The 27,695-nt window shown below is 45.6% G+C and overlaps 3 protein-coding genes across 6 annotated transcripts; all 3 read right to left on the bottom strand.

The window, feature by feature from the left end:
* Positions 1 to 491: 491 nt before the first annotated feature.
* Positions 492 to 3,851, bottom strand: il12bb (interleukin 12B, b). The gene is made up of 9 exons (XM_029173555.2): positions 3,716 to 3,851; positions 2,811 to 2,904; positions 2,621 to 2,722; positions 2,325 to 2,507; positions 1,662 to 1,767; positions 1,407 to 1,576; positions 1,072 to 1,232; positions 871 to 989; positions 492 to 728 (listed from the first exon to the last, which is right to left on the bottom strand). Exons 1-9 carry the CDS (start codon positions 3,842 to 3,844, stop codon positions 701 to 703), a joined length of 1,092 nt encoding a protein of 363 aa, XP_029029388.2. The 5' UTR covers positions 3,845 to 3,851; the 3' UTR covers positions 492 to 700.
* Positions 3,852 to 5,699: 1,848 nt separating this feature from the next.
* Positions 5,700 to 12,517, bottom strand: ubtd2 (ubiquitin domain containing 2). The gene is made up of 3 exons (XM_029174124.3): positions 12,225 to 12,517; positions 10,454 to 10,690; positions 5,700 to 7,080 (listed from the first exon to the last, which is right to left on the bottom strand). Exons 1-3 carry the CDS (start codon positions 12,292 to 12,294, stop codon positions 6,584 to 6,586), a joined length of 804 nt encoding a protein of 267 aa, XP_029029957.1. The 5' UTR covers positions 12,295 to 12,517; the 3' UTR covers positions 5,700 to 6,583.
* Positions 12,518 to 20,378: 7,861 nt separating this feature from the next.
* LOC114869155 (beta-2 adrenergic receptor-like) lies at positions 20,379 to 27,695 on the bottom strand. Of its 4 annotated transcripts, none has more exons than XM_055514594.1 (4): positions 27,627 to 27,695; positions 25,643 to 25,805; positions 25,277 to 25,568; positions 20,379 to 24,902 (listed from the first exon to the last, which is right to left on the bottom strand). In XM_055514594.1, the coding sequence occupies exons 2-4, from the start codon at positions 25,800 to 25,802 to the stop codon at positions 23,921 to 23,923; spliced, it is 1,434 nt and encodes a 477-aa protein (XP_055370569.1). In that variant the 5' UTR covers positions 25,803 to 25,805; positions 27,627 to 27,695; the 3' UTR covers positions 20,379 to 23,920. The 4 variants fall into 4 exon arrangements, with proteins under 4 accessions (XP_055370569.1, XP_029028916.1, XP_029028915.1 ...); XM_029173083.3 differs by having other exon boundaries at positions 26,059 to 27,639; XM_029173082.3 differs by having other exon boundaries at positions 27,443 to 27,639.

Genomic DNA, 27,695 nt, shown 5'->3' with positions numbered 1-27,695 from the left:
CTATGGATGCGTGGATATATGTGTGCACATTGCTCAGAAATGACACTTATCTCTGGAGACTGAAAGGTTCAGCTCTTTGGGTTCTTTTTTTCATTACCTGCTATTTTGTTTAGTGCTTTTTTAAAACAGTTTTGTAACACAAGTATCAATGAGCAGAATAAACATGAGCATAAACTGTGCATTTAGTGTTGTAGCCTCGAAACATAATGCATCTTCATGATTTGTCAGAATTTCAAGTTAGGGATGAGGAAAGTGAAGTATTGTGCAGTAAGTGGCACCTGAAGTTCTTCTAACATCAGGAATGACTTGTTTTTTTGTTTTTTTTTTAGATTTTGTCTGGTTCACAGATCTGTGTTGTGTTTACCTTATTCCTGACATCCTGATGTAAATAATATGACAATAAACCTTTTTTGTACGTTCATTGTGTGTAGTTGCATTGACATTGCAAATGAGTGAATGTTTGATGTTACATATAAAATGCACCCACTAAATGAATGTTCATTAGTTTATTATGAAATGCTGAGATACCTAAGGAATAACTTAGAGAGTTATAAAAAAACTAAATTTTAGGAATCAATTAAAAAAATATACTTAGAAGGCAGGATCAATAAATACTGTACACGTATACATTCACAATGCCTCATGTTGTAGTTTGCTGAAATGTCTTCCTTTCCGTTATGTCTGCAGTCCAGTGACAGCGTTAGCAGTGCACATGTTGTTTGTTGACTCTGGAGACAGGACAGGTGGGAATTATACAATAAGAATCAGATCCAACTTGGGTGGAATGATTTGGCATTTTTTGGATAAATAATAAATTTCCATTCATGTCGCAGTCCAAACATTTCATAGTCCAAGCACTACCGTACTCACATGCACTGGCTCCAGGGGCTCCACGGCCCTCTGGTGAACTTATCCTGAGCTCGAACGCAGAAAACGTACTTCTTGGTCTTCAAGCTGACGTCATACTTGGTGTCCTCAGTGGTACCGTTCTGTAAGGTGACACATGAAGGATAAATATATTTTCACATAGCAAAGATTAGTGCTGATCGACATCATGTCGGCAACACTTACCACTATGTATTCTTCACTGTTACACAAATGGCCACTGGGAACAACCTTGACATGGAAGTGCAGACCAAAGTAGGTGCAAGGCTTCTCCCAGGAATCCGGGTACCTCCACATGAACACCCTTCCGTCACTGACGTTCAGGTTTGGTAGTCTTGCTGGCCTCACTGAATAAAGAATGAATAACGCAGAAAAGGTAAAATAGACAGATTTATTACAGTAAGGTGGAGCCGCTCTATACGTTGACTAGTGCACCTTTAATTTAGATGTGCACATCCACGGACTGGTGCCTGAAGCCGAGCCCGTGTGGACACAGACAGCGGTGCAGTACAGTGACTTACCGATCTCTCTCAGGTAGAACGTCTTCGTGTAGACCTCCAGGCGAGAGGCGCTGTAGATGTAAAGTGTGAGGGAGATGCGGTGTTTCTCCTCGTTATACGGGCAGTTGACGTCCTCACAGCGAAGGCCTGAGCTGTCAGCATCCAGCACACATGGGATCTGTTCCATGTGCCTGCGTCAAAGACAAAGACGTTGGTACGGAGCTCAAACTCACAGTGAGATGCTACAGATTCAGGAGGATGTGTCTTGGTCCTCACCGCTCTGCCTTCACCAGCAGCACAGCTGCATTGGCTCTAGACTGTGTCCTTCTCCAGGTGCAGTGGAAGGAGCCTTTATAGTTTGGTGCTGAACAATGGATGTGACCTGGAGGAACAAAAACACCAAATCCTCAATAATTTAGGTTTCACAGAAAGACAAGCTACGGTGTAGAGACAGGCAGTCACAGTCAAGGTTCAAAGAGTGACGGCTTTCAGCGCCTTCACAGGATGACGCCGTATTTGAAATAAAAGCAGAAAGCTTTTTAAGAGGAAAAAATGGCTTTGACCTAGTGAACAAAAGCATTCTGGGAATTTGAACCAACAGGTGTGGAGTTTAGCACTGACAATATAATGCAGGATGTGACATAAACATACACCCTCCATTATTATTTAAATCATCTTCCATTCTCTTACACTTTCTCCTCACGTGCCCCATTGTTCACTGTATCTGTCAAAAGGTGCTCTCCTCTGGCCTGAATCCCTGCATCTGTTTGTCTTATCTGCCTCTCCCACCATCGCTCTTATCTTAGCCAGTCACTGACATTTACTCTGGGTCTAGGTCCACTAATGCAACAAATCTTTATCTCGTGTTTGTCTTCTCTCTCAGTGTGTGCCTTCTGTAATCTCTCTCCCGACTTGCTCCCTCCGTCTGTCTTTTCTTACCTTCTTCAGGGGATTTTTCTTCCAGTATGACAGTTCTGTTGTCCGGGTCGAGTTGGATGAGGATCATCGTGTGGTTGAGGTATTCTCCATCTGGACCAAGGTGACAGGTGTAGTTTCCTCCAACCATCTCTTCCACCAGAACCATGACCTGGTTTCCCTGCAATGGAGGACTAAGGGCCATACCTGATAGAATGAAAAGGGTCAAAGCAGAGATGATGAGGCTTCATAAAAGCACTAAAAGAAGTACAAACAGAGGAAAAAGCATCTGCAGCAGTATTAATAATTGGCTCTATTACCATCCTTCTTCCAAAACACAGGCTGGTTTTCATAAGCTTCTCCACAGGTCAGAGAGACATGAACACGGCTGCCCACACCGTAGGGCACCCTCAGAACCAGAACTAGTAAAACACACACGTTTAATTCAGTCGAGGTAAACAACAATGGGAGACGCAAAAATATTGAGCAGGGAAGAGAAGAGTCACTAACCATGGTCCATCAGTGTCTGTATGTTCTCGCCATGGCTGCCAGAGGAGGGACAGCACAGTGCAGCATGAAGGGCCACGAGGAGCAATGCACGCATCTGGACGAAAGGGAAACAACTGAACAGGGAATGGAACAGCGCGCGTGTAACTGGGTTACAACCAAGCCTTAATTAAATTCAGGGCTCGTCCATAAACAGAGAACTGCTTTACAGCTTGACTGTGTTGATTTTAGTTTCACACATGACTAGAGCACTCATAATATAATATGATGCTAAGATACTGAATGAAAAAAATGAATATAATTCAGATGTAGGGCTGCAACTAACGATTTTTTGATAAGCGATCTGTTTGATTATTTTTTCAATTAATCTGATAAAAAAATGTATTACTTCACGTTTTGCTTATTAGAAAGACACGGGAGAACATGTAAACTCCACAGCTCCTTCTGGCTCTGAGGCAACAATGACGACCACTGAAAACCATGTCGTCATATTTTCATGCTGCTGTTACATTTTGTGTCTGCACCGTTTAAGTTGCGCTGTTCTGTGGTGGCGCCGTTCATCACTATGTAGCGGCAGAACAGATTAAGTAACAAAGTCACTTTCAACACAGCAGCACTTAATGAAGAGTCTTCACGTGATGGATAAACAGCGTTTGTTGCTGCTACATCCGGGACACAGCTGCTGTTATTAAAATGAGCATTCGATTAATTGATAAAGGCAAATTATTATCGATCAATTTTCGTCATCAATTATTATGGATTTGTGGATTCGCTGATGAAGTTCTAGTCAGATGCGATTACTGAAAATGTTTCTCACTATATAAGTATAAATACCTACTGGAGGAAAAAACAGGACAATCACACACTAAAACAGTGAATCAGAGTGAGCGTTCTATAATGGACCTTACCTTGATAAATGGCCAGAGTGGCGCTGTTGTTGAGCAGTTTGTCTGCTTGTTCTCGTGCCGACTGAAGTTATATACAACAGAAGCAGAAGGTGAAAAACCCCCAAGACAAAGAGGAACTGCCACGTGCATTGTTGTGTGTCTGGGGGGTAGTGAATGTGTGTAATTATTACCTGCTAAGGCGGATGATATGAGATCATGATCTCGTCCATCAGGTGGAAAAACCAATGGATACAGAATGCAGGATTTCTTCATTCATATGACTCTTAATCATCTTTTGTTCTTTTTTAATTTACTCACTCATGTGGAGGATGACAAAAGTACAATTATATACATATTATTATTATGAAATAAAGTGTAATTCTTCAGCCACAACGTGGGGGAATCCAGGATGGGACAGAAGAGACAGAAACCTCTGGAAGAGGGAACTGGAAAAGTAATTGCACATGACTGTGTGATATTATAATTCTGTGTCACTGTAAACAGGTAGTCTGGAAAAAGTCTGTGAGAATTCTCAGGAACAAGAACAAGAAAGCAAAAGTGATGATCACACTTCCACAGAAAAGAAAATTTGGTTTCATGAATGAAAAACCACAACTAGCTGTGTTATAAACTCTGGCTGATATCTCATATTTATAAATGTGTATTTATTATAGTTTAAAGTTGTGGTGGAGTCCTGCTTGATGTGTTGGATAATGTGATAATGTGTTGACTCGTTTAAAAGTTGGGTGGTCAAGATATTAAAACACCTGCCCAGTATTTACAGATACATGTTAACACAATGTTCATGTAGAACCGTGTGTACAAAAATATTTAGCAAGTAACTTTAAATTATTATAATTTTATGACGAGTCCATGGGTCAACTGAGCCAGTACACAAATTCCTGTAAGTGCACCTCTAATTTATTTATAGTTAGGAGGTTTGCGTAGTTTGAAAAAATGTGACTAGATGACTCTTGCACAAGGCAGGAGCGCTTTGTGGTTGCGCATGGCGATATAGCGAATCATATTTGCACCAGTGCCTTGCTCAGAATGCAAGTGGTATTTCATGGGCTTGTGGCACCCGCTTTGCAAACGTATGTGCTTTTCCGTGTTAGGTGCATGTCAGAATGTTCAGAACGTAACCTAATAAAAGTCTCAGTCAGAGGAATGATCAGTCTCAGATTACACGCTGATTGGACTGGAGACATAATGGCAAAGGGAACATATTCACTTCCCTCTCTCGTGACCTTTTTAATGTGATACCAGTCAATTGGGTCAATAACCCTCCTTCCTCTGAATTAATACTGTACACGTGTGTAGTTTACAGAAGTTTCTGCGAGGCAGGTTGGTCGTAGTTCCTTCCTCATTCCATCATAATGGAATTCTTTGTCATTGAACTGGGATTGCCAGCTGGCGCCACCTACTTCAAACACAATGCTTGAAGTGTCTTCTTTTCTTTAGAAAGCCTCTTTGCATCATGTTTTTTCCATGCCAAAGACATTTAAAGGATGTGTAAATAAAGACAGGGAAATCAAAGTTACACTGTTCTTATTTACAGCAATAAAGCTTTTGAGATAAGGGGGTCACAGAAGTCAAAGTTCACTTATTTTGGCCATGAAATATTTGATTTTTGTTGATGATTCCCTTTTATGTTGTCAATTATTTCATCTCTAGACTTTTCTTGTTTCCATTTCTTTCTTGTTTCTCTATATCAAGGTTGTCTGTTTGTTTGAAAGTCCTCATCTGTAGAGGGTCATTTCTCACTTTATATTTAGTGTTTTTCACCTGTGTTTTGGAAGATAACTAATATCCAGTTATTATTTCAATTATTGTGTAATTCAATATAATCCCCTAAATTAAATCTTTAAAGAGAAATAACAAACCATAGACTATAATAGTTTCAATGGCTTAAGTGTCTTTTTAGATTAAATATAATCTTGTGATCTAATGAACACCTTGATTTCAAACATTAAACTAGTCAAAGCAAAAAGCAGAGGTCGCAGAATAGAAACAATGATCAATTTTAATTAAAAACATTCTATTTTTAATCAAAATATGCAACTGTGTTTCTGATCCATTCTTTTTCCCACATGAATAAGTGTGATTGTGTTCGGACCGGATATGAACATTCGCCCACTCAAACGCACTCGCGGACTATTTTCTGTGTACTGTAATGATTACGTGGAAAGCTCTGTGAAGTAGAGTGAAATAAAACATCTAATCCAGCAGCAGCTTGGAAAACATCCAGTCGTGCTCCCTGCCATCAACACGCAGGACGCAGCTATTCGCTAACTAGAAGTACAATATCTTTCTTTACAGCTGTCAGCAGACTGACGTATTTCCCAGGCAATTTATTTCATATATAATTAAGAGTAGTTGCCTGAATAAATGTTATGATTGTTAAACTATCTCTTTCTGAATTGTCTGAATATAAAATGTCTGTAATTAAAATGTACGTAGAACCCTGTAGTCTCATAAACAGAATCTGATGCCCCAGCTTTGCCAGGGAGCAGATACTAAATGGAAACTGGAACACAGAAACATTTTAACATCAGTGTTACTAAGAAACCTTTTTCTCCACCTGACAAAGTTCTGTTTTAGTTGTTTGGTTTCCATAGGAACAGTTAAAAAGACTTCAAAAAAGGTCAAAATGTCAACGTGTAATAACAAAGGTGGGGAGTCTTTTCTCAATTGAGGAGTCCTTTTGCTCCAGCAGACCAGCAGCCATCTTCTGCCCAATCAAAGCCCTTCTCAGTAGAAACGAGTGAAAGCAGAGAAGAGTAGAGGAGAAGAGAAGAGTGCAAACCAAAAGAGCGAACTTTGATTTTCTTTCTCTGTCCTTATTCTGCAGCCCACTGGAGCGCCAACCTGAACCTGAAGCTGGGGGGGTTAATTCTCCACCGGCGTGGGCTCTTGTGGCTGCGCAGCCACTCCTTCCACCACCTCTGGTGCGTGTCCCACCGTGGTGACTGGCTCTGGTGCTGGCGGCTGGCTCAGGATGACCTGCACTACATAGTCCCTGGAGATGTTGAGCTGGTCCAAACGCAGCCTGTCTGTTAGTGGCCGACCTGAGAAAAACCAGCGCTGGCTTGTGGCTGACACACCCTCCTGGCTTTGTAGGCGACGCTTCATCATGCCCACTGTGTCCGTGGAGCGAACCACCAGCTGCAGGTCACGGCCTGTGGAGAGCCGCAGCCGTAGCTGGCACTCCCCTCCTGAGCTGGGGTCACTGGCGCTGCCCGTGGACGGGTCTGCCGCGCCGGAGTCTGGATCAGAACCGTCGGGCTCATCGGAGCGCTCTTCAATCATGTTGACAGGAGGAGAGAGGCAGTAGACTGGCAGCTGGTATCGATTCCCCAGCTCATCGTAACATTCTGTCAGAGCCCCTGGAAGCAGAGCAGAAGTCTTAGCACGTGTATAGATTAAATTATCAACCAAAAAAATGTTATCACCCAAAAACTTAAAAGTGAGACAGTAAAAAGGAAGTGAAACACTGACATGTTACTACAGCTGCAATCAGTCACAGTTTGGTTTTGTAGAAATATTGACATCTGTATTATTCAAATGCTTTTATTTAAAGCCATTAACTGCCAGTGAGGATATGTTAGTGTGGTTAGAGGGAAAAACAAAAAATCACAACTCATTTCACTTCAGTAAAAATGGAGAAACGAGATTCAGGCTTGGTAGAAAACACAAAGACAGATTACACACAGAAAGTAAAACTCTGGAAGAGAGAGGAAAGAGGGGAAATAAGGTCTGGGCAAAAGGTCATTATCAGCACACAGAAGCGTCATACATCTATGATTGCAGGGGGGGCTCAGTGGTCCTCAAGGGGATTTCACACATATCCCCCAGAACCCACACACAATACCCAGCAGCACCAAATCATGTGGTAGTGGTAATAGATGCTTTTTTGACCCTTTATAACACAACAGTTGTGACATTTCCCTTTGGAAATTCTTAAAACTATAATTAACTAATTTCAGACCAGGGGAGAAAGTCCACTTCACCGCAGACATATTTCGGAGCGGTGCATTAAAGGTCAATACATGGCTGTAGACCTATGGCCGTTTCATAGCGAGGCTCGGGCTGCTTCGGCGGGACGAGGAGCTTCAAGGCAAGTGCGACCAAGATGAGCGAGCAAACGCCCACATGTTGTTGCAAATGACAGATGCTGTGGTCAAGGTGAAAACATTGAGGGCGCCGCGCGCCTCGGGACGCATGCTGCCACAGTGAATTTGAGAGTGACAGTGTGGGAAGCAGGGAAACACAGTCATTTAGTCTCTCTCTCTTCGGAGCTGAAGCTCAACTGTGCAGTAATGTGGGTAACACATGTACAGCGCCGCATCTAGTGGAGATCCACATCAAAAGAACAGTAATTGCTGTAACCCCCGCTGATTACATGTTCTGAAAAAACAGCTTTAACATTCTCTAACTAATGCGACCACATCATTCTCTGTTACATAATTCAGAAGACATGAAGTAAATAGATGAAGAAACTCTGCATCTGTATTTTTCTCTGGATTGGCTTTAGCTTCAGAATGCTAATGGATTCCAGGTGGTGGTAACGCTTCGGGTTGTGGGATTTCATTAAAAAGCACAAGTTGAGATTGGAAACCAAATCACCCCTGCACTGAACTGAAGAGAAGGCAACAAAACTTGTGTCGCTATAAAAATGCTCTCTTGCTGCAGAGCCGTTGCGACACAAGAAGCTCGACGTGTTGTAATCATGTCGAAAGGCGAACACGATGTCTTCATTTGTGGGATGGTTATCATTTGTTTGTTCTTCCTCTGGATGACATCAGCCCCTCTCGTGCTCCCAGGCCTTTCCCTCTCTGCTCTGTCACGCCCAAGCCATTCACCTACATCCTTTTCTGTCTCACTTAATGCAGGAACTGAGAGTTTGTTCACCAGTGAATCACAAATACAGAAGTGACATCGCTGCACCAAAGGTTTTGATATTTCCCCTAAAAACATCCTTATAAATGTTACACACACTATGATGACTCTGACCCAAAAATGCTCACTCCACATACTATAAATACAACTACTGATTAAATCACATTTCGTACAAAACAATGATAGCAATCAATCAAGGCGGAAAAACACATTACCTTAACCCTGCTCTTAAGCATAAAGTCATGTGTCATGTGAAAGTGATCTAGCTGCTCCCTGTGCTGGACCAGAGCACTAGTAACATCAGGTCCGGGGAATCTACAGCTGCAGCCCAGTGGGATCGGATCTGACCCGGCCCAACTACTGGGACGACATACGTGCATGAAAATGAAAATGTGTTTACAAAGTGATAATCCCAGGATATAACTGTTAACTAGTAACTAGAAGATACAGAACCCTCTGTGCCAGTGCAGTATGTAATAACAGTGATGATGTCAGAAAGAAAAGATGCCACTGTACGCGCCTGACAGTCCTTGGTCTGAGCTGCAGAACTTCCTGCAATGGACCGGTGTCAGATTATTGATTTATTCTATTTTAATGCTCCTAAGTGCATCTTTGAAGACGTTCTTTAGTACATTTCAGCGAGTGATTACTTCAGTAAACCCTACTTTCAGAACACCGAGGACAAAACCCTCCTCATGTTTTATTGAGGACTCCTCCATTACATAGCTTTTAATGGCCAAAGTTTCAAACTTCAAAATTCAGTTGCTACACTTACTAGTTCTTTTTCCAGCAGCCTGAAGATGGTAGATGCCCATTAACTAAAACCCTGTGACCATCGTTTCAGAGAGCACAGAATCCACTCACCCAAACAAAAATGAATAGTAATGTGTGGCAACGTTTACTTCCTGGTTATGGGACTTCCACATCAGATGACACTTGATACTAGAGAGAACATATAAGACACTTCCTGGGGAAGGCTGACTGCAGCACGTATCCTCTCAACTCTCCATATGACCTACTGGAAACTGAGAGACGTATTCAGTGCACGTCATTGATAACGGCTGCTATCTGATGGCAGGAATTTATGTCATGACCTGAGAAAAACACAAAAGAATTTCTGCTTTTCTCACCGTGACCTTTTAGGGCCACGGATGGATTAGCTGGAGATAAATGCTTTTGTGACCAATGAGATCTTCCTTCAAAGGCCTGAGTCGTTTTATCAGGAGGCCTGTTACCGCTAAATGAAAATGTAGGTTGTTTTGAATCTTCTCAGGTAAACAGCCCGTGACCAAATTTGCAGCATGAACTTCTCTTTTGCTTCTTTTTCCAGCTGCAACACCGAACTGTAGAATATGTGAGTAATAGTCATTCTTAACGTGCCCCACTATATATGGATTGTGTCTAATGTTACTATATAAAAAGAAACGTGGGTCTAGCTGTATGTACAAAACTTCAGCTTCTGGCTGTGACTCTTTCCTTATGAACAGAAAATGGTTTTCCAAGAATTCCATTACAAAGTTTTGCTTTGAGTCGTTCCTGGAGCTGTTTTGTCACCATCACACCACAGGATGCTTTGTTTTCCAGCAGCAAGCTGGTCCTTCAGTTCTTTTGTGGAATGTATTTTGGAATAACAATGTTTAGTTCGCAGGCAGTATTTTGAGTATACTGAATTTGGGTTTACAGCGTGAGCACACCCATGTCTTAGGTTCTATCCCTCCCTCACAGCACATTCTTGCCTATTCCTCTACTATAAAAAAACGGATTGTCAGTTAAAGTTCTGTATAAAGTCCACCCGGGTTGCTTTTCATGGTGAGTAACACAAACATGCCTTGTGTCTTTTACAGTGGAAATGTGTGTTACCATGCGGCAGTGTGATGCTGGCCCCGTCAAGGATGGCTTGAGCCAGCAGGTGGTCGTTGCTTTCAAATGCACTGGCCGCAGCCCGCAGCGCATCCCAGATCTCCTTCCGGCCCTCGAATGCTGGCGCCGTATCCCAGAACTCATCTCTCTTGCTACGCAGCTGGCCTTCAGTCATTGGGTAGTCGCTTTTCCATTTAGGCCTCTCTCTCTTCAGGGGCTGGTTACGCCCTAGAGCCACTGGAGGAGAAGAGAGAGGGGAAAGAAATGATGGCGCAAGGAAGGCAAGAGGGTGGGAGGGTAGATGAAGCAGGGGGGGAGAGAAAAACACAATTTAGGAGTAGGATGGGGTAAATGGTCAGATTTAACCAAGTCCTAAGACAGAAGGGTTTTGTTACGAAAAGGCGAGGGGTCATAGCAGCGCTCCATCTGCAGCCGAGCGGCTGATGAACAACACCATCTGGATCACCACCGAAGGGGACGGCAGGTAGAGAACAGTGTGTGCGACACAGAGGCGGAGGAGAGGATGACGGGTGGAGGTGTTGAGTTACACCTGCTGCTGATGCACATGCACCCTGACAGTCACGTGGACCGGTCTGATGAAACCAACCTCCACACTGGCTGTTGATAGTAAATAAGGACAGTGACAGGCCCACATACTAACGGCACACTGCTCTGCCTGACACACCTGCTCAGACCCTTATTTCTATTATTTCTATTCCAAAACCTCTACATCAGCGTACTTTCCACAGCTTAATTATTTACTCTTTGTACTGTATAATGTACTATTGTACGCTAGCCTAGTTGGCTGTCTTTCAATTATTCACAGATCTCATTAGGAATAAATGTGGGTCAGAATGTTTTTGCAGAAAATTATTCCACGTGAACTAGATAGATGGGAGTACAGCAACTTCAACACACATCAGCGGGTCTCTAAAGCCAACATATAGAAGACTGGAGTATAAACAATCAGGTTGCTGGGATGCAAAAAAGTCATTATGTAAATTAGACATCAAAATCAAAACAGCGGAAAACTTCAGCAAGTCACCCCCTGTACAGAACTGATAGACTGTTAATAACGCTTTATTACAGAGGAATCCGCAGACGCGCGTTGGACGTGCCGCTGCGTGCATCACAGTAGAGCTCAGTAAAGACAGTAAACATGTTTCTAATCATGTCTCGCTCGCTTCACAAAACTTGACCGCAGCTGAATCACGAACCGCTTCCTTCCCCTCTGCCCCGAAGGCTGCAGCGCTCACGCCTCCGACGCTTCTCCCGACAGCTCGAACGTCGCAAACACGCTCAATAAAACACCAACGGGCGCGAACCGTCACCACAAAGTTGGCGATAAACTCGGAGGCAGCGTGCGAGTCGGGACACACACGGCCGAGAGCAGCGCGTCTCCGCGCCGCACGCCGCCGCCGCCGCCGCCTGTGACCCATATTTGTTATGCAGAGAGGCTAGCGGAGGCAAGCTAGCGCGGCTAGCCGCGCTTTAGCCGGCTAGCTCAGTCACAGAACAAAGGGAGGCAGCGTCGCGCACTAAATGTTTCTCAGTTTGTGAAGTGGCCACGCGACGAGGCGACGGTTGGCGCCGCCGGGCCCGCCGCGCACAGGCGGGCACCCGGGGGGGCCGCCGCGGCGCTCCCCGGTTGTCTGGCTCGGGTGTGAGGGGAAGGGGAAGGAGCCCTCCAGCCAGGGCAGCACGGCAGAAAGCCCAGAAGAAGCCCCCGAACCCCCCGAGACGAAGGCGCGCGAAGACGCCGACAAGTTACCTCCGGTGCCGTCCGAGTTCTCGTTTAAGCTGCCCGAGGAGTCGTGGTGGCTCCCCACACAGCCACCCATGGATGTTTCAGCAGAGCAGCCCGGGCTCGGTAGCTCTCCCCCCGGCCCACAGCTAGAGCTACATCCGACAGCCCCCCTCTCGTTTCGCTCTCTTCCCTCCTTCACTTCTGCCCTTCCCTCCTTCCCTTCCCTGTCTCCTCGTCTCCTCTCCTCGGCCCTCGCTCCCGCCCCTCTCGCGCTCAGCGCCGGCGGGCGGCAGCGGGCTGCGTCTCCGTCGCGTCGTTACAAGGTGACACGGGGGAGGAAAGAAGGGGAGAAAGGGGGAGAAAGGAGGGAGAGAGAACAAAGGAGAAGTGCCCGCCGCATTAAAAGGATGCCATCTTCTCTTTGGGCAGGAAATGGTTGCTGCAGACTTTACACTGTGATGATGACTACTCATTTTGTTGTTCATAGAAACTACGGTCTGTTCCGACTTGTTATGGCTATTGTTATACATTAATGTTATATTTCTAAGTTCTCTATAATTAAATATAGTTCCTTTATTCAAACAGAAAGTTCCTCTTTACAATATCAGTAGTTCATTGGCTCAATGAAACACGTCTAATGCAATATTTAAATTATTACTATTATTTTGAAGCTCATGTCAATAAAAAAAACTACCTAACTTTACTTTGGTGAAGTCAGCCAGTGTGGAAAATCTCAAGCACTTTGACCTGGCTCTCAAGGACTTAGACTTTCCAGCCTCATTAATCACCCGTGAAATGCTCCTCAGATTAGAACCAACATCAGTATTTTCCAACTGTTCAATTAGGAGATAAAATTTGGAGGTTGTGTGAATCAGACCTCAGTTAATTAACTTTGCAATTAGCAATCGCTACATATAATCCACCGCAGATGGAGGCGAGTAAAGGCATAATAACTGCCTTTGAGGAGAAGCCCAAGTAGAGGACGTGAGACCGATCTGTTTTTGGGTTTGGTTAGTTAAAATCTGAGAATTCTGCTTGGAGCTGCTGTGCAAATGTGGTTCCTGCTGCTATGATGAGGAGGTGTGATGGCGCTATACAATACTATAAACTCATTCTATGCAGTATTTTATTTATCTTATTAATAATGTTCTATCTGAGAACCTATAGAAGCAAAGGAAAACTCTCTAATGGTCCGTGCTCTGGTCTGTTCCTCAGTCTTTCTGCTGTTACACCATGAATCTACCATCTTGTCTGGCAACTATCTTTAGGACTGTCCTAAAGAGACTTCAGTGTAATTTGACACACTTGCACTCACTCACAGCCATTCGTATCCATAGACACGCACTGTAGGCATAGGATAGCGAGGGTTATTTTACAACAAAACTGTCAGGATCACAGTTATTTCCTATTGGCAGCAACACATGTTTATTATGCAGGAGACAGAAATCCTGTTGTGATTGCCACATGACGAAATGTGGTGTAAGAATAATTTAAACATGATGCTACTGTGATGAAGGCCACAGCAGGGAGACCTTCAACATGGAAATAACTGAATGCTGGCTTTTGGGGGGGGGGGGGTCATGGCCTGAGGCAAGTGACATCACCCACACACACTGTGATGGCTAAACAAATAATTGGTTGTGTGTGGACAGATTTGAACTCTGGTGTCCTCTAGTGTCTTTGTCTAAAGAGAGACTTCAACTACCAGAGACTGTAGAGACTACAAGACTGTATTTCATAAGTAAAACAGTTTATGCGGACAGAAAAATGACAGTGTGAAATATAAATGATCTTTATTATAAGGCTCAATATGTGTGTTCCATGAAATGTTTGACTTTTACACTAATTGGTCACATGTACAGTTTAATTGTCATTAATTGTTTTTCATTACAGTCTTTGTCCCTCTAACATTCATCATCCATTAATACCAGTTTCTGTTTATGCATCTTCGACATGACAAGTCCTTCATTGATTAAAATTTAGCCTCATACAAAATAATACAACTATTCCTTCAAGTCTTATTTACTTCACAGAGACAGTAGATGGCGTTGGAGAGGTTGAAGTGCAGAGTGAGGTGACAATGCAAAGCCTCTGTGTGTGTGTGTGTGTGTGTGTGTGTGTGTGTGTGTGTGTGTGTGTGTGTGTGTGTGTGTGTGTGTGTGTGTGTGTGTGTGTGTGTGTGTGTGTGTGTGTGTGGAGGCGAAATGTAAACAAACATAATGTGAGACGAAGGGAATGGAAAGATTTGGCGTGCAGTGTTTATTGAATGACTGCACCTTTTTGAATCCAAGATACAGACGTATCATGTACGTACAACACAGTCTGTGTCGGCACAGGTACAGTTTGATGTTCGTCATGTCTAATGTGACGCATTCTTCCGATTTTGCACCACTCAGTTCCATCTCAGCACCAGAAAGCCATGATGGATGCAGCGAAAAGCACTGGATGTCTGAGAACGGGAGAGTAGAAAATTGCCCGCTGGTTGTTCACTTTAGCCAGTGAAGCAGCAAATGTTCTCCGCAGGCAAACAGCCGACGGCAGGGCATCATTTTCAGGCTGCAAATAAAAAAACGTACACCAAGAGCAATGACTTTTTCAGAATTTGTCCAGCTCTCTTTGCTTTGCGTCAGACTCTGCTTCATCAAGCGCTTTTTTCTGCCTGCACCTTTTCGTCCACCGTTCTTTCGGGCAGCCTCCCTTTATCTCCTTCATCTAACCAATAGAACATCTGACAAGGGGCTAATAGCTTCGTCATTGATTTATTCTTAACTGCCTCGTTTTTGCACTGGCTCAAAATCTACAGCCCCAGATCGGCCCATTATCTGTGTGATGCTCCGCTTCCAAACGGCCAATTGTCTGGTCATTGAAGATGTTCAACTGTCCCATCTGTGTTGAAGACAAGGCCTGCTAGTGGATCCATTGATTTTCTGTTATCTGTCAAGTACTCGCCGGGAGCTCAGACCTCTAACCACAGAATGTATTTGATGCCTGAAGAGACTGGGCAGCTTTTAAATTCAATCACATCCAGCTGGGTGAGAAGCAGGCTCACACTTTATTGTCTGTCATTGATTTGCATTTAGCTCTCGTTTGCATATACTTAAACTTAATTTCACACAAATTTAATATACTAGGACACTTAGATCTAGCATTATGCAATGGACTGTATATTTGTCTTTTAATGGGGTGCACAAATGTCTTATTAAAGGAAATTTCACATATTTTCAATGGAATGGGAGTTGACTCAAACGATGGTGGGTAGTATTTAAGAATGAAGGGACACTCAAATTCCTCCATATTTTCTATGCAGACAAATAATCATTTATTCCCCTGAGACATCTCAGGGGATTGATTGCAATGTGCTCACAGACTACAACTAGTGCTTCCTGTTTTTTTTTTCTGTACCTGCCCCAGCAATGATCAGGCTGAGAGGGGGCGGAGCTAAACGACAGGTAGGTCCAATTTCTACAGCTCAGGTGATTAGTCAGAGCACAATGCATTCTAGATGTTCTAGGATATGACCATTTTCTGTCACAACACATATTATTTAAGTTTTTCCTGTTTTCTCTGGACATGGACCATGTTAAATATAAACGTTAAATATTGTTGCACATTTTTGCTGATAAAATGTAAAATATATATAAGACCACTTGCTTTTCAGCGGTAAAGTATCGCTTTAAAGCTCCAGGTACTCCCACACAGGGAGTTAGAGGTCTGGCGAAACCTAAAATTGATTATGTTTCTATAGAAACAACAAGTATTTCAGTATGACAGTATGTATCACATTCATTTGATTCATTAGAGAATTCTCACATATACAAGAAGTGTTTCAACAGCAGTGCGATGCGGGAAAAAACTGCAGAAAGTGACAGAGCCTAATTCGCCTGCTGTGCAAAGGACTCTGGGTAATTTCCAGCATCTGTGCACAGATTCATTAAGTCACAGTGTTGATTTTAGCAGAAGCTGTTGCTAGAACATAGAATGTTTTGGATCATTACAGAGGAAAAACAAAACCTGAGACTGAGTGGAGGGGAATGACCCTAACGAGAGGAGAGTGATGACCTATAGACCACAGATCAGTAATCTGTGCAGCACTGTCAATAACAGTCAAGTCTGTGGTTGATCTAATCTCACACCCAACAGGCCTTATAATGTAACAGCTGCTCAACATGGAAACAGTTCATCTTTAAAGCACAATAATTGCAGTTAAAAGAATTGCTTTTGACCCATTTTCACAACAGACGAACAACGACGTTGTGAGCAGCAGGACTCGAGCGACTTCCTCATACAGGACTAATTTTGGGCATAAGTGCAGCCGTAGCTTCCTACATTTAGCCACTCACTCGCTTTTTTTGTCCAAGCCCACACACATACCTGACTTGTTATGGTAGAGTTTCATACAGAGATTCGTCCGCCTGCTTGATGTAAACCTTTAAACAGTACATTACACTATGGTACATGTCACATCAGCATCATGGTCCAACGGCCAGTGTCAGGAGACCTGCTGAACTCAGCTGTGACACATGTTTGATTCATGTCTTCATCCAGAACCAAACAAGGGACTCCCACGTCCGAAGCCCTGAAATGACTCATGAGGAAAAGACTCAGAACAGAGCACAACAGGACACACTATAAATGAATATACGCACAGATCTTTACTCAACACACAGTACAATAAATAAGGATGATAAGTTCAGAATCTAGATGATTCTGTTTCTTCTTAGCTATTGATAGGGAACAAATTGTGCTTTTGACTTACTCTAGAATTTTAAGCCACTGTTTTCCTCATATTTTAGCATGAAAAACATTTATTTATTACAGTGTGGTCTTTGTCTAAAAAGATTCACTACAAACACTACAAAACAATACGAGTGGAGCCAGAAGCTCCTGTTGGAGATGAAAACACTGTGGTGAGTCATTTGGGTTGTACAAGGACTCTGGTAACCAAGGTTTTAGGCATTCACTGCCATTAATCAACATTTACTTAGTAATTTCTTCTTGTGGTTGTTCAGCCTTTGATCGCAGATGGCCCCATGATCAACCAGGCCTCAGGCTCCTCCAGCTACAAGAGTTGTACAGTTCGTTATCATTCAAATGAGTGCATGCATGCTTTTAAGGGGCCTCGGCTAATTCATGTTCTGTGCTGCAGTAAATGTTCTGTTCTGCAATAAACCGCTTGAAAAGACGGAACGCTGGATGTACAGAGGAGAACAGCACGACGATGTTTATTAGTGTTTATTCTAATTGGTATAGAGATAGATAGAGGCAGCCAATGTGCTGCGGTTGTTTTCCCTGGGTCCAACATTTTCAGTATAGCTTTTAGCCTGTTCCCACAAGTGACACTGTTTGGATGTGGAAAACCCAGCGGCCTTTGGCAGAGCTTAAGGACAATTAACACCAGTGGAATCTCCTGTTTGACAGGACTGGGATCAAACAGGTATTTTACCAGCGTGCGCGAAACGCCTGCACTGTCCTGTAGGTTTTCAGGGAAATGACTCAGATCCGAGCGCGTCCTCCTCACTTTCATATCTGGCTTATTTCTCGTGGTTTCGCTGTTTACATTGCGCTCATACTTTACACGTCACCGCCGGCTCGCCTCCGGGCAGACGGGTGAAAGTCGCAGTCAAGCGGCGGACGCCGTGCGGTGATTGGGAGCACAGAGTTTGTTAGCACGCTGTGGTTGCGGGTCAGAGCCCTGTTGGCCTGTGGTCGACACTCGCGGCCAGCGGCTCCTGCCAAACGGGATGCGGACGCGCAGCGGGACAATCAGCAATATTTAACTTCCTGTGCTTCCCTGGAACCGTACCACGGATGTGCACCGGCCCCAAACGGGCTAGCAGGGTTAGCACACAGGCTAGCAGGCCACTCAGACGCGCACACACATGTATGTGGGGTACATGCATTGGGCCCGATGCCAGGACTGCCCACCCAGGTCGCCATATGTCGCAGCATTGGCACCACCACAGTGTGTAGTTGGGGAGCTGCAGGCCCGTTGGAAGCAACAGCACGCTGAGGGAAATACCCTGGTCCCGTTCCAACAACAGCGACTGCAGACACGCGTCATGTTTCCTCTAGTGTTTCATGCTCCTGATCAACACCGATAGACGCAATGTGACCTATGCGTCATTTTACACTCAGCGTCTTCATCCGCACAGAGGGAGAAGAAGACTGAGCCCGTCCTCCCAGAATAAAAGCAACATGTAATCTGCTCGTGTGCTTTGTTTATAGGCACTAGATAAGGAACTGTACACACAGCCACAGCAGCTCTCAAGCTCGCTAATTAAAAACTTATCTCCTGTTGGTTTAATTTGCACATAAATTAAAAAGTTGAAACTCCCCATGTGAACCTCTCTCTTTAGATCAACTAACAGGCTTCAGCTTCAGCTACAGGGCAGCGTCATCCAACCCTGGGTTGCTCCAGGCTGGGAGTCGGAGCTGCTCCCGGTCTCATTTACAGTTAATGGTGGGGTCAGTGTGTGCTTGTGCAGAATGGTGTGTGAGGCCGTATTTATAGAACCACGCCACCACGAGTGATCAGAGTCGAGCCAGTCCTGTCGCGGCCTTATTGAGTGTGTGGTTATGAGGCTCCCACCACCTCCCCTCCCACGGCTGAGCAACAGAACGAGGAGGGGTTTGATGAGTTTCACTGTTGAGATCAACAGACAGTCAATTCATTGTGGGGATTGTATTACAGTGGGTTAATATGTTTATGGATTTACAGATGCTGAAACAGGATTTGAGCGTGTAACTGAAAAACAATGAAATAATACCCCTGTGAACGCGCAGTAGGTGATCGTATTAACAGTGAGTGCGTTCGGGGATTCATGCTGGAACAAGGTCGGTCCCTCCTTGGTGGCCGTGAAGGAGGAGCGACTAGATGGAGAATGGGTTGGCGAGTTCCAGGCAGTGACGAACCCAATCCATCCATTATTATGGTGACGTCTCATGGTCGGGTCCCTCAGAGGGACTGTGGCTGTTCACCTCATCCTCTGGGGTTTGGCTGGTTAAACCTACAGGACAGTTACATTCTCCTGCCCTTCATTCATTTTTATAACAGACACTTGACCTAAATACCAAAGCCTCTGCCAAATATGTGTGTCAAGTATGATGGAAGCGATCAACCCTCAGATAAAACCAGAGGTTGCAGGCAAAACTACTTACATTTGTGTGTGTGTGTGTGTGTGTGTGTGTGTGTGTGTGTGTGTGTGTGTGTGTGTGTGTGTGTGTGTGTGTGTGTGTGTGTGTGTGTGTGTGTGTGTGTGTGTGTGTGTGTGCGCCTGCCGATCGGATGACTCTCAGATGCCTTCACCCACGCGCCCAAGGACAGACAAACATTATGTAACTTGTGTGTCTGTGCCTAATGGAGCAGTAACACACGTACGGACGGGCGCGTGTAAACACTCAGGCAGACGCACATTCCTGCAAACGGAGAAAAAGGCAGAGCCACCTAAGGATTGTTCATACCTTACTATATTTAGTGTCAATGAAACCCTAGTGCTGTGTGAAGATTCGTCGTCACATCAGCCCAAACATCAGATTCCTCGGCCTGTTTGTTTCTGCCTGAAAGCTGAAGAACTGAAAACTAATATTTGGACAAGCTCAGCGACGCAGGCGCTTTCACGTTTTACACTGTTTCCAGAACAAAGACACGAGAATCCTCTTCCCGCGCTCTCACGGTTCTTTAAAGGCCATTTGGTGAAGTCCAGATGCGTTGTTTTATGCACTCTGTGTTCCATATAAAAGGCCTAATTTATGTGTGAATGTGTGACGTCTGCTCAGCTCTTGTTCAGGCAGCAGCACAAGCTCACGTCTGTGAACCCACCGTCAGTTAAAGGCGGCGTCGCCGAAACACACAGTCTGGACACTGTGCATTTACAGACATGTGCACATTTTGTGGAGTTTTTGGAGACTGACTGAGTTCTACATTGGCACAGCGGAGATTCACAGCGTGGTTCTGATAAGATGATGATAAACTGAGGATCCTATTGAGGAAACGAGTCCTCACATTAAATGCCACTCTAAAGTTGGTTTCCCATCCACCCACTGTCTTAAGTGAGATTGAGCAGATCCTAAGATCTTTTCCATTTCTACATGCAGACTTGTTGATGACCACTTCACTGCATGGACAGACTGAGGCTTGAACAGTGTGGAGTTAACTAAAGGAAACGTCCAGGGAACAAAGGCATTGCACATTTTTTAATGCTTACAGTAAACAGAGTAAACAGCAACAGGGTCCAGGACAAAAATATATACATGCAAAGTGTGACACAACGTGAAGTCATGCATGTTAAGCACAATGACCTTAACAACCTTGGAGTGGAAACAGGTTCTATAGAAACAGGTCACGCTTCACAGACGCATGCATGTGTGTGTGTGTGTGTGTGTGTGTGTGTGTGTGTGTGTGTGTGTGTGTGTGTGTGTGTGTGTGTGTGTGTGGAGGCAAAATGTAAACATAATGTGAGAAGAAGGGAATGGAAAGATTTGGTGCAGTGTTTATTGAATGACTGCAGCTTTTTGAATCCAAGATACAGACGTATCATGTACGTACAACACAGTCTGTGTGTGTGTGTGTGTGTGTGTGTGTGTGTGTGTGTGTGTGTGTGTGTGTGTGTGTGTGTGTGTGTGTGTGTGTGTGCATGCTAAGGCAGTGTGTCTGATTGTATTTCCTCTGCAGCAGCTGATACTGTAGCTACTGACCCCCTGCACCTGTCGCTGTGCGTCACAACACACACACACACACACACACACACACACACACACACACACACACACACACACACACACACACACTCAACTCTCCGTCGTCATTGACATGATGCCGTCTCCTTCACGCAACCTTAGGCAGCAAAAGTCCAAACCTGTGAGAGGTGAAGTCCTACGAGCTCTTTGCGTGTGGTGTCGAGCTAAAATGTGTCAACACAACTCCATGAAGACGCATTATGCCAACTCACTGATACACACACGTACACTTCACTTCATGCGAAGAGACAAGTCCCGTCTCCATGAATCACTTGGATGAGTGCATAAACACAACAACACTCTGTCCCTTTGGGCCGGGTGAAGGTTAAAGGTGAGGCTCAGTGAGGAATCACATGTCTCCATCATTTCATTTGTCGACATGGAGCCTTTTGTGTTATGCAAAAACTATGTCTGGTTTCGTAATTGGATCGTTTTGATGATCCGTCTATTTCCACAACAGCATAATGTTTCTTCTTTGTGGACTAGATGTCAGATTTCAGACAGCTGGATCTTTGACAAATGACCATGTCCGCTAAGTGTTACAACCGAGCTAGCACCATTTAAGCCATTTGAAATGAATGCAGTCAGACAAATGCTTGTTTTCCACAAGAGACTTTGGTAAATAACATGAAAAATACATAAATCTACAGTCAGAAGTAAATTCAACTGGAAAAAAAGCAATAAAAAACCTAAATGAGCCTCGTTGTTTGGTCAAATAAACCTCGATTTCCCCAGGTTGTTGTTGGAAAGCAGGCTTTAAATAGCACTTAAAGCTCGTTTTCCCAGCGATCGCTCTGTTAAACGCATCACTGTGTTTTCGTTTCTCCTTCTGGCAGCTTGTCTCCCATGATCACCAGCAGTAAAACTTTGCTGCTTCAAGCTTGTTGGTGTAATGTTTGTGAGGCCAGATTGGAATGCAAATTCAGCCTCTATTCGGTCATTATGAGAATAAAAAGGTAAGACGAGCGTCACCTCTGAGACCCTGCTCTGCTCTGGAGCAGATAATCAGCGACGGTGGAGTCAACTTCACCACAGACACCGTGACTCATGGACAGCGCGTTCTGGGGAATGAAGCCCTGTGAATGTGGAGTCACAGGATGCAGGACGGAAGCAAATCTCAGACGCCAATGCGAGCTCCTCTCTTAATAGTTCAGTTCCTGTCACACTTGTTTGTGCAGTGAATTCCAAAACAAGGCATTTCATGCAATATAGAAAGAAGGAGGCTGAAACCAGAATCTCATTTGTGTCTCAAAGGACCAGAGAAGCAAAGGATTCGGCTTCGGCTGCAGCCTTTTACTCACACACATTTGCACCAGCACCATGAATAAATATTTACAGAGATGACTCTGATGGAGGTAGAAAATAGAAACCTTTTTTCGCCTTAAATGCTACAAGTGTCTTTCAGTTTCAACAAAGCGTGAGCCTCGGGTCACACATACATAATGAGCACAACGTTACAATCACAAACCTTGAGTGTGTGTCAGGGCTGCTTGAAGCGTATTAACACACGTGATACATTTAAACACGTAGATTTACCGTGTGAAACAAAGCAGGCAGTCTGTAAATCTGACAGGAGGCATTTAAAACATAAACTCGCCTCATCTTTCATTCACAATACAGTAAATTACAAATATCCAAAGGTTCTTCAAGCTTAAAAAGGCACAAATCATAATAATCACACAGAAATGTAGATAATATTTACAGTACACTATCAGCCATCATTCATTCCTTTGAACACACATACACATAAAAGCAAAGCTGGGGAGTGTTTGTCCACTTAGAGCCCAATGTTTGATCTTAGTGAGATCTGTCATGGTCTCTTTTAGTTTGTGAGTCATGCAACAGGAAAGCACTCGTTGTAAAAGCAGAGCCCACGTCGTGAGAACGATCTCCGTGTGACGCATCACAGTGATCGCACACTGAGCTGCAGCGGGTGGACGACAACGATCGTAGAAAGACGACACAAAGTGTGCGCTCACAGGCAGAAAGAACGTGACCACAAGTCGGAGGCTCAGCACACATTCATGCAAATATGCACCGCTGAGAGCTTCATCAGGAATGAGAAACACACCAGTTCTCATAATGTGAGGAGGCCATTGTGAAGCCGCCGCAGGGCAGGAAGAATGAGCGTTCCAACGTCTGAGGGTGTCGTTGATCCACAGGAGGTGCTCAGCGCTGCAACGTGGGCTCCACAGTAATAAACGAGCGGGTCCTGAGACGTCAGTGCAGTCAGACTGCAGCAACGTGGCAGCTGAGAAGCAAGCTCTCCATCTGATGCTACAGCAGGGGCGAGATGGACACACACACACACACACACACACACACACACGCATGCAGGCACGCACACACGCATGCACGCACGCACATACACACACGAACACACGCACACACATATACACAAACACGCACACACGCATGCACACACACACACACACACGCACACACACGCACACACACACGCGTGCATACACGCACATACACACACACACACACACACACGCACACACACTGTTGCAGCTCGAGTGAGTTTTATCCTATTCAGCTTCTACTTTCACATCTGCTTCAGCTACACCTGTTTTTGCTACATTCTGTATCTTCTGCCACTGAAGAAGTCGGTGTAATGGTGTCACAGGGACCGAGTATTTAATGGCCTCTGGTTTGAACGAACAAACACCTTGGAATGGATGAGTAAGAACTGTACGGCATCATCACTCCCGTGCAGTCAGTCATAACATCACAGTTCGTGTAAACATGGACATGACAGCGTGAACCTCGCTCTGTTGCACTCGTCCGATGAAGCGAGTAATGTTTGCGTGACTTTCACCGCTTTTGCGGTTCTACACTTTGAACTCCGACGCGCCTGCGGATGCGCTTTGCTGAGCTGTGATATGTTGTGAAACGTTCGCACAGTGCAGCGCAGCGGCTGCATCGCGCGGCAGCTGCCCCTCGGTGCCATCGGCCCGGCGCCGCCTCCAGTCCTGACGTCACGCCACAGAAGCCAGGCTCTCCTCACGGCCCCCGTTAGCGGCGCCGCTCGCCGCCCACTGCGCCAGGGAACCCGGAGCCACCTCCAACGCCTGCTCACAGCAGGAGGCCGGGGGCGGAGCCGGGTGCGGCGGGTCCTGGACGTCCGCGCTGCAGGTCCACGCCACGGCGCCGCTCAGAGCCGGGCCGGCGCTCAGAACCGGGCCGCCGCTCGTCCTGCCCGGCGCTTTGGAGTACCGCTCCCTGTCCCGGCACCATCCCCACGCCCCCCTCCTCTCCCTGCCGCGCCCGCTGCCCCTCAGACACAGTATCTCCTGGAAGGCGTGCCGGAAGTCGGGGCTGCGGCAGTAGATGAACGGGTTGAAGGCCGAGTTGCAGTAGCCGAGCCAGTTGAGGAGCCTGAAGAGCAGTTTATCGTCGCCTAAGTCCAGGAAGCTGGTGATGATGTTGAGGATGAAGAAAGGGAGCCAACAAAGTGTGAAGGTGCCCATGATGATGCCCAGAGTCTTCACAGCCTTGTGCTCCTTCAGACAGAACTTCAGGCGCTTTGTTGCAGAGTGTTTCCCTGCTTTTTCCAGCCTCGCTCTGTTCTCTCCTGTCTTTTCCGTCTCCTCCTCCTTCGCCTTTCCTCCCACCTCCGTCTTATTCACGGCGGGGCTTTCGTCGGGATAAGCCAGCTGTCCGGTGTAGTGCGAGTTACAGAGGTGCCGCTCCTGTCCGCGGATCTTCTCCAGCTGCTTCTGGGCCTCCTGGAAAACGCGCGAGTACAGGAAGACCATGACCCCCAGCGGCAGGTAGAAGGACACGATGGAGGACGACACCGCGTACTCCGGGTTGGTGTTGAACTCGCAGCACGTGGCGTCGGCCAAGCACCGCTGCGCCGCCTCATGGCGTGCCACCCACAGCTTCAGATGGATGGGCAGGAAGGAGATGAGGGAAGCCACGGCCCAGACCCCGAGGACCACCACAAAGGCCCGCGTCCTGGTCGGCGGCAGGAAACAGGGGAGAGGATGAGGAACACGTGAGTGACCAATCACGAAACCTGTGAAACTCCAAAACCTTCAATTAATGCTTCAACCTTCCTAATGCAGCAGAACCAGAAACATCCCCACATATGTTGAGACGCCACAGTCAGTGTAAGCAATGCAGTGTGAGGTGCTTTGCTCCAGCGGAGACAGATTGTTGCCGTTACGCTGCTTAATGGGGTTTTTCCAGCATGTTGCACCTCTGGCAACATCCCATAAGTGATATGACGAAGAGGTTCGCCCTCACAGCAGATAGAAGACGCCTGCTGCCACATCCAGCAGAGCAGAGCTATCTGCATGTATCTGATGGAACGGGCGAGTGTGTGGTACCTGGTGAGCAGCACCGGGTAGCGGAGCGGCAGCGTGATGGCCAGGTAGCGGTCCAGGGCGATCACGCACAGCGTCTCGATGCTGGCCGTCACGCACAGCACGTCCGTGGCCGTCCACAACTCGCACATGAAGCTCCCGAAGTGCCAGCGCTCCAGCAGGATGTAGCTGGAGCCGAAGGGCACCACCACCACGCCCATGATGAGGTCGGCCGCCGCCAGCGAGGCGATGAAGAGGTTGGTGACCGTCTGCAGCCGCGGGAAGCGCAGGATGGCGGCGATGACCAGCACGTTGCCTGGACGGGCGACAGGGCAGTGAGCGGCGGGCGCGAGGCGCAAAGCGGCGCGTGCAAAACGCCCGTGGGCTCACCGAGGACGACGACCAGCACCAGGGCGGCCATGGCCACGCCCAGCAGCAGCAGCTCCGCGGGGCTGTACTCCGACGGGCTGGGCGGCGGATGGGAGGCCGGCGAGGCGTTGACGGGCGGCGACAGGTTAGCCAGCGTTAGCGCAGCGCCGACCGAGGCCATGATCTGCATTCACAGCACACACAGCGTCAAACACACACACACACACACACACACACATCACAACCAGTGGGTGTGGGAGTTTTTAGACTTTATGGTGTGAGACGTCTGCATTGTATAAATGCATGAATGTGGAAGCCAGAGCAGGAATCCTAAATATCTGTGGCTCCTGTTTAGGTTAAACAATGAACAAGTTGTATTCTTTAATTTAAAGTCATGCAACAGCACATATGTCTGTGTGTGTTGGAAAAACACCCACGGAGCGTTTTACAGCAGGAGCCGCCTGGCGATTCCTGTCTGACTCTGAGCGTCCGTCCTGTGGAATCAGGGCATAAACCTGCAAACTCAGCAGCGCGTCAGGACGCAGCGGGCGACGTCTGGACGGCCTTTCGCCAGGAAGCGGCGCGTTTTTCCCTCCAGAGGTTGTTCAGCTCAACTGCACCTCCTGTGCTCACACACTCGGAGTCTTGTGCTCGCACCCAAATCGATGCCAGCTGTAAAGAGGCGCATTGATTCTGTGCTATTTACCCAGCTCTTCTGTGGCTGAATTTGGGAAGCTCTTAAAAAAACACCATGGTTTTTACCATGACCACAGTGTCTGTCATCTCACAACAAGCCTCTGTGTTGAAGGCAACCACAAATAATGCGTCTTAGTGTCCTGTCAGTCCTTCTTAGAGAAGCTCATTATACCTGAAAAATCACCTGTGGGTTCATTTTAAAAAACAGTCAATAATTTTTATGCTTAGAAAGTAGATTTAATATAAATAAATGAATGGCTAGACTACACTCACTGCTTTCCCCCAAAAGCCTGAACGTGCCCCTTCGCTGTAAAGGACCTTAACGGTGGCTTGGCCACACTCATCAATCAGTAATCTGGACGTCTGTCTGCACGAATATACAGTCAATATTGTGCAAGAGGTTCTGCTTTTCTCCTTGTCCGAGCTGTTTGAACAGTACACACAAACAAAGACACTCGGCCGTTTCAGTGTGACCAGTAAGCAAACACAAAAAAAAGGACTGACACGTAAAAACTCTAATATTTGGACAGAGGAAGCTGCTGCCGGTTTTCCTTAAACACATACAATAGTACATGCTCAAACATAAACACAGAGACGTGCACGTGTAAACCTATGAATAGACGCTTCGCTGAGCCACGATTCAAAGAATAAACTAGTAACAGGAGACAAAACTGAGACAAAGACACTTTGGGAGAGATGGTGAAAAGCAGAAAGATGTTAGTAACATTTCTCAGAAAATAATGCAAGTTTGGATTCATCTGAGCCGTTATATACTATACTATTATATTAGGATAAACCTTCAAACTGCAGTTCATGTAAAAGTAATTAATTCTTTGGAAATAAAAAAAAAACTTAAAAAGAGTTTTAATTTGTTGAAGAAGTTAAAACTTCTTCCCACTTTTTTATTACAATAACATATTTAAAAAAGGTTATTGATATTTTATTTAAAGGATTAGGATTTATTTTATTTAAAGGATTAATTAAAGGACAAAATCCTGTACATTTTCAGAAAAAAACAACGGTTTTGTGCCAATATAGCCTTAGAATAGCTACAGTCATAACACACATGCATTAATTCAAACACACTATGCAGGCACCATGTTCATATACGGTGTATTTTCCTACCTCCGGACTCCGTTATGAGCTCTAAAATCAAGTACTTTGATAATCCAGAAGCTTTTAAATCCACAACACAGAGAATCATTATAATGTGCTTGTCTGCAGACTCTCTGAGTTTCTCTGAGACATGCGCGTCTGATTCTGCACGCGCACACACGCACACGCTCACTCTCTCCTCGCACTCACTCACGTATAAACTCGCTCTCGGAGCCGTCGGACACCCTTGTCCTTTTGAAGGGACTCAGCCCATCACCCTTTC

Source organism: Betta splendens, chromosome 14 (assembly GCF_900634795.4).
Source record: "Betta splendens chromosome 14, fBetSpl5.4, whole genome shotgun sequence".
NCBI lineage: Eukaryota > Metazoa > Chordata > Actinopteri > Anabantiformes > Osphronemidae > Betta > Betta splendens.
The sequence above is the reverse complement of the archived record's forward strand: the minus strand, read 5'-3'. Positions and strand labels throughout refer to the sequence as shown.

Bases quoted from the DNA above. Each gene is read 5' to 3' on its own strand.
- LOC114869155 (XM_029173081.3), bottom strand. From the start codon at position 25,811: ATGCAGATCATGGCCTCGGTCGGCGCTGCGCTAACGCTGGCTAACCTG. The intron at 25,569-25,642 runs GTGAGCCCACGG...TCGCCCGTCCAG, and splicing joins GGTGCTGGTCGTCGTCCTCG to GCAACGTGCTGGTCATCGCC. The intron at 24,903-25,276 runs GTACCACACACT...GCCGCCGACCAG, and splicing joins TACCCGGTGCTGCTCACCAG to GACGCGGGCCTTTGTGGTGG.
- il12bb (XM_029173555.2), bottom strand. From the start codon at position 3,844: ATGCACGTGGCAGTTCCTCTTTGTCTTGGGGGTTTTTCACCTTCTGCT. The intron at 2,723-2,810 runs GTTAGTGACTCT...GTGTTTTACTAG, and splicing joins ACAGACACTGATGGACCATG to TTCTGGTTCTGAGGGTGCCC. The intron at 2,508-2,620 runs GTAATAGAGCCA...TCATTCTATCAG, and splicing joins TGTGTTTTGGAAGAAGGATG to GTATGGCCCTTAGTCCTCCA.
- ubtd2 (XM_029174124.3), bottom strand. From the start codon at position 12,294: ATGGGTGGCTGTGTGGGGAGCCACCACGACTCCTCGGGCAGCTTAAAC. The intron at 10,691-12,224 runs GTAACTTGTCGG...CTTCTCCTCCAG, and splicing joins GAACTCGGACGGCACCGGAG to TGGCTCTAGGGCGTAACCAG. The intron at 7,081-10,453 runs GTAACACACATT...CTCTGCTTCCAG, and splicing joins CAGCATCACACTGCCGCATG to GGGCTCTGACAGAATGTTAC.